Source organism: Bos taurus, chromosome 5 (genome assembly GCF_002263795.3).
Source record: "Bos taurus isolate L1 Dominette 01449 registration number 42190680 breed Hereford chromosome 5, ARS-UCD2.0, whole genome shotgun sequence".
Taxonomy (NCBI): Eukaryota; Metazoa; Chordata; class Mammalia; order Artiodactyla; family Bovidae; genus Bos; species Bos taurus.
The window spans coordinates 64300723-64312500 of record NC_037332.1 but is presented as its reverse complement, the minus strand read 5'-3'; the positions used below and the strand labels follow the sequence as shown (position 1 = coordinate 64312500).

General features: G+C 40.1%; 1 protein-coding gene across 1 annotated transcript in view; it reads right to left on the bottom strand.

The window, feature by feature from the left end:
• Positions 1-11778, bottom strand: part of SLC17A8 (solute carrier family 17 member 8) — a 39353-nt gene that overhangs the window by 23189 nt on the left and 4386 nt on the right. The window contains exons 2-4 of the mRNA NM_001192678.1: positions 10010-10262; positions 2813-2931; positions 892-1006 (exon numbers count right to left, since the gene is read on the bottom strand). Coding sequence (NP_001179607.1) covers positions 892-1006; positions 2813-2931; positions 10010-10262 — 487 coding nt within the window. The remainder of the gene's footprint in view (positions 1-891; positions 1007-2812; positions 2932-10009; positions 10263-11778) is intronic.

Here is an 11778-nt window from a genome sequence, read left to right as displayed (position 1 = left end):
AAAAATATTGTTGCTTATGATGAGGTTCTTTTATTTTGTTTTAAGTAAATTGACCAGGGGAAAACTATAGGCAAGTAACTATATGAATCATAGTGTGAATATGACAAAAATGACAATGGTTAGAGGTAAATGACTGAGTTTGGGAAACATTTCTCTACATCAGGTGGTAGCAGATTATGGCCTGATGCGGCCCACCATCTGTTTTTGTCCAGCCGTCAAGCAAAGAATGGTTTTTAAATTTTTAAGTGACCAGGAAAAATTTTTTTAAAGAATTACATTTCTTGGCATGTAAAAATCATATGAAATAAAAAAATATCAGTGTCCAAAAAGTTTCACTGGAAAGTAGCCATGCCTACACATTTATATATCTCTGGCTGCTTTTGTAAACAACAGCAGAGTTGAGAAGTTGCAACAGACCACAGTATGGCCAGCAGAGTACAAAATATTTACCTTCTGGTTCTATATTATGCTACCCACTTCATCAAGTTAAATCTCTGTGTAAGCCTACATCCCTGGAAATGTACAGATTTATTAATAAATCCATTTAAATTGTTTTAGTAGAAAGAGCCTCGGTTATGTGAACTGAAGGCTTTGGGCTTCAGTTTCAAAATTTATTAAGCAGAAGTGGTTGGATTAAATTACCTCTAAGATCACTCCTGGCTCATCTGAAATTCTGCACTCTGTGCAATGATCCTTCATTGTGTATAGATTTGGAATCACACAGGGAATTTTAATTAAAGTATTCATAACTATAATCATATAACAGAAAGTTCAGATAGCCAGACAAGGTGGGAGATAGGAAAACCGATAAAGGAAGTTTTCTTCAAAAATTTCTAAAAGCTCGTGTTGTCTCCAACAATATCAAAATCTGTTAAGAAAAGAGTCTCTTACCTCCACTAAACCTTGCAAAATCCTGACACACATGACGCAGCCGTAGTGCGCCCTGGCTGCAGACGGAATGAACATGTTCAAGGTTGATGTGAAGAAGATGGCAGCCCCAAAGACCCTGAGAGACCAAAACACTGTGTTACTGGGCAGGCCCACCATGGATGTGGCACATTAGTTAGACATCAGGAACAAATCTACCAGTTCATGGAAGATCACTGTCTAAATTAATAGAGAAATAGATGTGTTAGGGTCTGGTGTGTGCCATGCTAGACTGTCAGGCTGCTTTGATTCCCCAGCTCCAGTCCTTGGGCCAATAATGGGAAGGTTTGGGGCAGTACAGGGGTGTTCTGCCTAGATAAGATCCAGAAGCTGGAGACTTAGCTACATGAGGTAAACCTACTGGAGACCCACCATTCTTCTAGATTCTGCCTGAATGATCCATTCTGACTACTACCTCATGACTTCTGCACATTTGGGTTGGATCTCCTGCTTCCCAGTTCTGCCCTCATGTTAGCAGATGGGGATACCAACTATCTGAGAAGCATGCTGTGTCCTGGGACCAGCCAAGCACAGGACAGGCCGGGAACCTGTCTCAGCCCCCCAGCTTTCTGCCAAGTACTGTGTGTCTCCTCTTTGCCTCGACAGGAGTGTCCCAGGAAAAGAGAGTGGGCATCATTTTATTTCTTTCTATACATGCTAATGATGCCTCAGATCTTTTATATTCTGGGAAATCTTATTATACGTTATTTCTTTTTAGGGCAGAAGTGTCAATAGTGACTTCAAAGACCATAGGAACCAGGATTTTATCACTTTTTAAGAAGCATACAACAGGCAAGTGACAATAAATAAAGGACACAAATTAGATAAGAACATAAGTAAAATATGAGTCATGCTCAGAGAAATGACTTTACATATGGATATGACTTTCAGACTTTTTTTGTTGATCCATAAAACAAAATAAATTTTATATTGCAACCCAACACACACTCATACACACAGATGCAACCAAAACAATTTCCAAAATACGATTCTAAAATGTGCAATGAGCTAAGATATTTTCTATTCTATTTGATTATCTTTCCTTCTATTTCTCTCTCTTTTTAGAAAAATAGATATTGGTAAATCACTATTGATTTTATTACCATCTAATAAGTTCTGTTTTAGAGTTTGAAAAATACTGCTTTATAAAATATACACTTCAAAAAATCCATTTAAGTCAATTACAATTAGAAATGACCTGGAAATAATTAGTACACTCCTAGTACACTCCTTTTCTAGTACATATACATATTACATATCTCCCAAGTGGCCATCACTTTTTGCTTCAATACTTTTAGTAACAGAGAACTACTACTCCTTGAGGCAGGTCATTTTTTCTTGGACCTACTTTTATTTGCTCAAACACCTCCTATAGAATCCTAAGGGTATGAAAGACATCTTACAGTCTAGAAACAAGCCCCTCCTACTCACATGACAAAACCAGTATAGTACAGGATAATATCAACATAGTAAACAGCATCACAGAATATCATTGGTCAAAGGGAACTCAGACACAATCTAATCCATGTTTCATTTCACAGATGAGGAAATGGAGGTCCAGGGAAAAAGAGGAACTCAGTAGAGGTTACCAAGTGAGTTACTTAGGGTCCAGAAACTGTTTCTCCAGACTCAGATGCAGTTGATTTTTTTTTTCAACTACATTATCAGTTAAAGAATTGTGAGATAGATTAAACAAAAAAGTAAACAAAAAGATTCTTAAGAACAGGATGATATAAGATCAATGTCTGTGAATCATATCTTTAGGAATGACTTCTATCTTTCATTCTGCACCCCTAAACTGAGAGCCAGTTGTGCAGAATTGATAAAAGCATACAAAGCCACATTATGATCTGTGTAGCACTCATGTTAAGTCAATTTATCTTACCTGTTCGCAGCAAATTTATTTGAAATGAAACCACCTGGAATTTGTGTCACAATATAACCCCAGAAAAAAGATCCATGGATAAGGCCCACCGTCTCTGGATCCCAGTTAAATTGTGCTGTCTGGAAATGACAAATCAGATACACTTGGTTTGTAAGAAAACACTTGCCTGTCATCATTCACTGATGATCTTATACAATAACCCTACAAAGTCTTTCTTTCCCTCCTTTAAATTCAGAAAGTATTTTTAAATTTTTTAATCTGTATTGGGGTACAGCAGATTAACAATGCTGTGATAGTTTCAGGTGAACAGTGAAGGGATATTCAGGAAATATTGATGGGGGGCCTCAATGACAGCAGGGACACAGCAAAGTCCTTGTCATTGAGCTCAACTTCTAGTGAGAGAAAGGAGAGACTATGAACAAGTTAAAAAAAATGATGAAGGCTAAGAAGAAAATAAAACAACTTGTAAAGAAAACAAAAGGTAAATTCTAGGTTTACTGGGTTATTTAGGTACCAGTTTAGTCAGAATGACAGTCATGCCTCTCTTTTCTTTATGAAGATAATAAAACCTACCTATCCATAGGATGTCTGGGGATAAATGCCATGAATATTTCTAGTAGGTTATTCCTCTGCTTAGAGATTTTTGCATTTAACACATTAGGATAATGCCTGGAGCACAGTGTAGACTCAGTAAATGTTAGCAGCTATTGTTGTCATTCTGATGATGACAATGGCAACAAAACGCCCTTACACAACTCTCAGACCAATGAAGCCTTTCCTCACTTTCTTTCCCAGCAAAGTAACTCACCCTTTTCAGATTTCTTACAAATCTCCCTCCTCTGAGGAAGCTCCTCAGCCACCCTGAATTGAAATGGTCATTTTTCCTAGGCGTTGGTCCACAGACCTCTGTTCTTGCAATCATGGCACCCACCCTGCTCCCAAACTAGCCTGTCACATGTCCATTTCCCACATGAGGTGGCAGGTGACTCTAAGGTGGCAGCTGTGTCCTTTTGACTTTATAACCTCTGTACCTAAAACAAGGGTCTACAACATAGAAGATGCAAGTAAATATTTGCCAAATTAATGAATGGCTTTGTAAAGCATTGGTATCAAAATCCAAGATGTTCCTATTATGGAGTAAGAGTTCTTAATTATCAACATAGTACCTTTTATGAATTTCCATCACATTTTGTTTTCCTATCACAAATTGTCACGTACTTATTTGCTCATTTATTCAATATGCACCGTGTGCTTCCTGTGTGCCAGGTCAGGTGATAGTATAAATACAAACTCAAGTGTTGCCTTTGCCTTCTAGGAGATCACAGTGCAGGTAATATTGGCTTGTGTTCTGCACTGTAGTTCCCATTTTGCAGACTAGGAAGTTGAAGCTCAAGAGTAAAATGAACCTAACCATCATTCATTCAAATCAGTTCACCAAATTTTTATTTTATGCTACCAAGTGCCACACATTGTACTAGACACTGGGCACATAGTGAACAACAGCAGTAATTGCTGTTTTCACAAGATGTCAGTGGGGATGGCAGGGAGTATATACAGGTGTTCACTGTGTTAGATGGTAATCAGAGAGGAAGAAAGAAATGTGGACAGAGAAGGGGAACAGGAAATGTTGGGTAGGAGTGAAGTAGGGAGATGTTTTACACAGAGTGGTCAGGGAAGCTTTCACTGAAGAAATGATTTCTGAGTGAACTCCTAAAGGAAGAAAGGGAGCAAGTGATGCTCTTCCTTATCAGAAGAAATTGCTTTCTAGACAAAGAAATAGCAAGTGCAAAGGCCAGGAGATAAGGATGTGTCTTGTGTGTTAGAGGAACAGCCAGATGTCAGAGGAGTTGGAGTGTGATGGATGAGGAAGGCATTAAAATAGGAGAGATTCAAGTGATGAAGGGCCTTCTAAGTCACCATAAGGACCTTGACTTTTACTCAAAGAGAGATGGAAGCACTGAGTCGAAGGACATGATTTTAAGTCACTTTCCATGTATTTCCTCTTTACAATACCTAGAGTTAATTACGTCATTTTCTATAGAAGAGGAAATTGAGATTAATTTACTTGCCCCAAGTCATAGAACCAGTTGTAAAGAAAGCCAAGACCAAGACCTCTTACCAAAAGACCATATTCTTTCCATTGCTCTGGAGACTTGACTTTCTCACTAAGAAGTAGAGACTAGACTTCCTTGCCTTGAGTCACAGAATGCTCCCAAGAAACCAAAGATCCAAGACAGAGGGATCCACTTCATTCAACAACTAACTGTCAATCACATGGTCCCCTGCTCATGTTTGCCCTCTGACAGAATGGTGCTTCTTTCCATTTGGACAAAGTTACCTGAAGAAAAGTACTTGTGCCTGCCAAGAACTGACTTTCACTATCATTGAGTCCATGAGAATCATAATGGTCCTATGTATGAATTCTTATAATAAACCAGGTGCTACATCAGAGATGGTATTAGGCTGAAAAAACGGTCCCCAAAGATACATGCACAAAACCCCCAGAATCTATAGATGCTGTCTTATTTGAGAAAAATGTTTTGCTGATGTGATAAAGTCAAGGATTTCTAGGTGAGTTTTTCTGGATTATCTAACTGGGCCCTAAATCTGATGACAAATGTCCTTGTAAGAGAAAGGCAGGGGGAGACTTGAGACATAAGAGGAAAGAAGGCCATGTGAAGATGGAGGCAGAGACTAGAGTGATGCTGCCACAAGCCAAGGAACACTCGGAGCCGCCAAAGCTGGGAAAGGCAAAGACGGATTCTCCCCTGGAGCCTTTGGGGGGAGTGTGGCTCCCTCCAACGCCGAGTTGATTTCTGGCCTCCCTGACTATGAGAGACTAAATTCCCATTGTTTTTAAGCCACATGTTCATGGTCATTTGTTACAGCAGCCTTAGGAAAGTAATAGAGTTGTTCAATATATTGGTACCAGATTATCTCATTTGATTTGCAATCAGGCCTTTTATTCCCATTTCACAATACAAAGCAATGAGACTTAGTAAAGAATTTCTAGAAGCGCCAGGTTCTACCTCCCTGCTCACATTTCCTTCTAAGAGGATTCTCCTCCTCCCCTCAGTGCCAAGGCCCTCTCCCCCGTGACTGTGGATGGACACCTGAATAGAGGGAGCCAACGTATAGGCTGGACTCTCTCTGTCTCTCTCTCTCCTTTCTCTTTCTCTCTCTCTCTAATCTGAACCCAGAGATTCTAGTTAGACAATACTGCACACTTGAAACAAGTTCCATTGGAGTCAGGGCCAAGTAAGTCAGCTCCCCAGCAAGGCAACGGCTTGAGGAACTTCGGCTTTGGAGAGCAGTGTGATACCATGGAAAAGAAAAAACAGTCCAGGAAGAGACCTGGGAGAATGGAGCCGACTCAGGGAGAAGCAGACGCAAGACCCTGAAAGGCCAGAAAGTTGGAGAGTAAGCTGAGGATTTCCTAGTTCCCATGAGGTCCAGCTCCACTCTGCCCCTCCTGACTCCTTCTCCCCACAGTGCGGTACAGCCTGGATCTCAGTCCCTCCTCAGGCTGGCTCCCTTGTCTGGGGGCACAGACTGCACAAGCATACACAGCAGATAGCTTTCCACCCTTCACTTTCCTGAGATCCCCAAAGCCCTACAGTCATGTCCTTTTTAACTTGAGCTGGTTTCCCATTTCTGTTCTTTGCAACCAGCAATCCCTAACCAGGACAGAAGGGCAACTTGCTCAAGGTTCCAGAGCTAATAAACAACAGAGTCAAATTTGAAACCAGGTCTGGCAGATTCCAAAGCCCGATTCTTCTTAACCCTACATGATTCATGAGGAGTTTGGATTTTTCCTGAGGGTAATGAGAACTAATCTCCAAGTTTCTCAAACTTCAGTCATTTATTGCTTACCACATGCCAGACACTGTTCTATATGATTCACATGTTTTAAAACTCATAATTATTAAACTAAAAAAATGATTATGTTTCACACATCAACTGAAGCTACCGTTTATACTATCAGAATATATCAGACTATCAGAATATATGCCAGTTATTTGCAAGGCCTACCTATTTATACCTGGAGTAGGAAATGGAACCCACTCCAATATTCTTGCCTGGAAAATTCCATGGACAGAAGAGCCTGGCAGGCTATACAGTGTATGGGGCTGCAAATAGTCAGACACGACTGAGCAACTGAGCACACACACCTATCCATACTACTTACTTTTCTCCCTTTACTGAAAATAAAGATTTAAAAAATATCTCAGTGCAAAATATCTAGTTTTTCTCCAATAAAGCCAACAAAACAAAATTACCAGCCATTGAGAGGCTTTCTTAATACAATTAGTGAAATCTTTGTCCTTGGGTTGAACATGCTCAGATGGTATCTCAGCTTTGTTCTATTTGGATAAGTGAGAAATGGCCTGCTATAAATTGGAACTTCTGAAATGCTACTAAACTCTTACTTATGATGCCAGAGAAAATGATGTAAAGCATATTTTAGATCTTAATCAGTTTCTCTAAGACTCCAGAGGGCAAAACCATAGAAACTAGAGAGCACACACAACATTGTTTCTTAAGTTTATCAAAATGCCTTTTCCATTTGCCTCAAAGCAAATTCTGTTGACCTAGGCCTATCTTTTCATGCAACAAACAAATGCAAACCAGCATCTCATTTTGATCCAGGCCTTAGCAGACAAGTTTAATTAGCTGCCTTTCCTCACAAAAGGCTGCCAGAATGCATGTGATACACATCTGAAACCTCATTAATGTCCATCATTCTTTATTTTCAAACTGTATGACATCCTTCTTACACCTCTACTGCCCTCCCTGCCCCTCTCCTGCAAAATAAACAACCAGGATATCCTTTTAAAAACAGATTCAACTGTGGCATAAAAAAGAGAATGGTTAGAAGAATCTCCATGGTACCCTTTTCTTCTGGTAGAATAATCTCTTAGTTAAAAAAGAAAAAGGGCTGGGGAATCTGCAGGCCAACTAAAGAGACTTCTTTTTAATGAACTGAAATCAGTATTTGGCAGAAACTGTTCCAGGTAATGCTGATAGACACAGCATGAAGGAAAGCATTCTGTAGTTAAGCCCAGGAAATAAGGCACACCATGGCCCACTCGGAGATTCTCAGAGGACGCAGCACAGTAAAGGTTCCTAGTTCATATGACACCTTCTTCAAAGCACAGCCTACAGAACAGTGGTGTCCAGACACCAGTTTGGGAAACTCTGATCTAAATGCTTTCCCAAACATGGGTATAGACTGGAGAACTATTAGAAGTCTCTCTGCAAGAAAGGAACCCTCCTGCACTGTTGGTGGGAATGTAAATTGGTACAGCCATTATGGAGAACAATATGGAGGTTCCTTAATAAACCACACATAGAGCTACCTTATGACCCTGCAACCCTACTCCTGGGCATATATGTGGAGAAAAACATGATCCGAAAGGATACATACACCCCAATGTTCATGGCAGCAGTTCACAGTAGCCAAGGCATGTGTGTGTGTGTCTGTGTGTATGTATGTCTGTGCTTAGTCACTCAGTCATGTCCAACCCTTTGCAACCACATGGACTGTAGCCCACCAGACTCCTTTGTCAATGGGGATTCTCCAGGCAAGAATACTAGAGCGGGTTACCATGCCCTCCTGCAGGGGACCTTCCCAACCCAGGTCTCCCGCACTGCAGGCAGATTCTTTACCATCTGAGCCACCATGGAAGCCCCAGCCAAGACATGGAAGCAACCTAAATGTCCATCAACAGAGAAATGGATGAAGAAGATGTGGTACGTATACATGATGGGATATTCAGCCATTAAAAAGAATGAAATAATGCTACATGCAGCAACAGGGATGGACCGAGTGTCATACTGAGTGAAGTAAATCAGATCAGAAAGAGGAGAAATATTTGATATCCTTTATACATGGAATCTAAAAAAAAAAAAAAAAGGATATAAATGAACTTACTTACAAAACAGAAAGAGACTCACAGACTTAGAAAACAAACTTGTGGTTGCCAGGGCTTGGGGAGAAGGGGTAGTAAGTACTTTGGGAAGGTCATGTACACAGTGCTAGAAGTCCCTCTGCAAACAGATGGATTTCCACATGAGTCACTCCAGTGTGTGCATTCAACACAATGAAACAGATATATTGGGTATCCACTGGGCATACGTTTTTGTTTTATTCTCCCATAATCTCAATACTTCTCAAGGCTTATCATTTAAGAAACAAACCAGATTTCATCTTTTCAGTGGTTCATGAAAACAGTACTGTTTAAGTGACATCACTATAGGCTTGCTTATGACTACAAGAGCCTTTGAATGGGGCCTTCTGCCTCTGTTCACTCCAGTCCTGATCCACTGGATCCACAGGGAGATGACTGGCTGGACAGTGATCATCCTGGAGTATGGATCTGATGGTACCATTTCTCTGCTTAAAGCCCATGCCTGACTCCCCTTAGACTTGCCGGGCTCTCCACGACCTAACCCCACTTTACCTGTTGCCTCCTTCTTTTGATGCTTACCTCATTCTATCCTTTTACCAGGATTCTTAACTGGAGTCTGTGGATGGAATCCTGTGGATCTATGAACTTGAATGGGGAAAAATCAGCATCTTTATTGCTACTAACTAATAAAGCAGCATTTCCTATAATTGTGAATGTAAGCAACAAACCCCAGTCATATTATCAGGACTTGTGATTCTATTACTAGAGGAAATTGTAAATATGTTCTATCCCATGATGGCTGTTGTCATTATCTCAAATTATTGTTCACCCTTCAAACACCAAAATTACAGAAATTATTAGACCCATTGCTAGATTTTGTCATCTGATGTGTTCATAAAGAGACCCATAAGTTTCTATATCACAAATTCAATTCTTAGTTTGTTATCTGTATTTAAAATAATTGGTTTCCTTTGTGATCCTATGTGTTTTTTAAAGTTTTATTTTATTTACTTATTTATTTAAGTCGCTCCTGGTGGGCTGCCGTCTATGGGGTCGCACAGAGTCGGACATGACTGAAGCGACTTAGCAGCAGCAGCAGCAGCATGTGGCACGGGGGATCTTAGATCCCCACCCGGGCATCAAACCCTCATCTCCTGCAGTGGAAGTGCAGAGTCTTAACCACCGGACCACCAAGGAAGTCCCCTGTGTGTTTTACTTTAAGAATTTAAAACATTAATACAGCTGTTGCTAAAAGACACTGACATAGACATGGACAGACACTGACCTGAATTTCCGGTTTTCCATCAACATATACAGTGCTGTTATTGACCATTTCCACAATGGCAACTCCAAGATTGCACCGAATGCCAAAGGAAATGCAGAACCCCAGCCCACTCATGATAGCAATGATGTAGCGCTTGGGGACCCCACAGCAGTGGCAGTCACAGAGTGGGGGCTTCTGCCTGGGCGTCTGCACTGGCCTCCCTTCTTCATTCAGCTCAATGTTAACTTCTTCCTCATTGGTCCCATCAATTTTCCTACAGCGGGCAAATGGACAGGGAAGAAAGACCAGGATTACAAAGTATACTAGGCAAGAAGAAAAAGTGTACCAAGAAAGAAAAAGGAAAACTCAGAGTAGGATGCATCCTGCATGTTTTAACATCATCATCATTATTACTAAAATAAATTATACTGGTTAAAATTTACTGATATTCTGGATATTGTGTTGCACCCTTATAGACATTAACTTATTTTAATCTCATAACAGCTACACAAGGTAGATAGTGTTATCTTGTCCATTTATAGACAAAAAACTAAGTCCTCTGAGGTAGGATGCAAGTTCAAGTCCAGAGTTTGTATCCTCAACAATATGCCTTACTGAATATCCTGCTGAAAGAGTATCTATAAACTTCATCCACATGACATGACCTAGCTGACTATTATGTTTGACTTTAATTTTAATGTCACTTGAAGCCTGCTAAAAGATATACAGCAAAAAATCGATTTATTTTCAGATTCTTTTTTCTTCTTTTTCTAAGTCTTAATACAATACTAGGTAAGGAGGTACATTTTCTATCACAGCACAAACCAGTTGGTTGTGTATCTGTTCTTTCTTAAGTGGTTCTAAGGTGATTCTCTGGCACTTTTTAAACAGAGAGCATGATTTCTCATTGAGTCCCATAAATTCAGATTATGGCAGTCCATTGCAGTGAATTTACTCTCTTCTTTAAAAAAAAAAAAAAAAGTAATTGGGAAAACTGAACACTATCTGTCAATAATAAAAGGAGCTGTTTGCATCACCACACGTACCATAACCCTTCTGAAGATGGCCGATTAAGGTCCAAGTCTTTGTAAAAATAAGCAAAGCTTATATGTTTTCAAGAGTATCATATTCATTAATAACTAATACAATGTCTAACAGACTACATAGAAACACAAATAATTTGCCCACCAATTCATAGCAGAGATCATCATAGTAGCTTCTTATGACTCAAGCAAATAAGGTTAAAGCACATATAGAGAGAGCCTGGACAGGGAAGCCTGGCGTGCTGTGGTCCATGGGGTTGCAAAGAGTCAGACACGACTGAGCAACTGAACTGTGCTGAGAGAGAGCAAATGTACTGGATTTAATTCAGCTCATCAAATATTTACTGAGTGCCTACTGTGTGTCAGGCACTATACTGAGTGTTATGGAAGAATAAAGAAAGTGACCCGGTTTCTGACCTCCTTCAGCTCTTAGAGGAAGAAAGACACATACACAGTTGTAATTGCTGGATGATGTAGGTTTTCTTGAAATCAAGGTGAAGTGCAGTGATAAAACAGGAAAGGAACTTTCAATTTTAATTTGTGAGGTCTGAATGGTAGCTTAATAAATATGCAAGAATATGGAAGTAATCGGAAGAGAACATCAACCTCCCAATGCACTTTTGTAACCTACCTGCGTGTGTGCTGATGTGTTCTACGTTTTCTTCTACGGTTGTCTTCCAAGCCTCTAGCTAAGGCCAACCTCTTTCCCTGGGCACTAGATCTCATTGCCTCTCATGTACTCAAGGA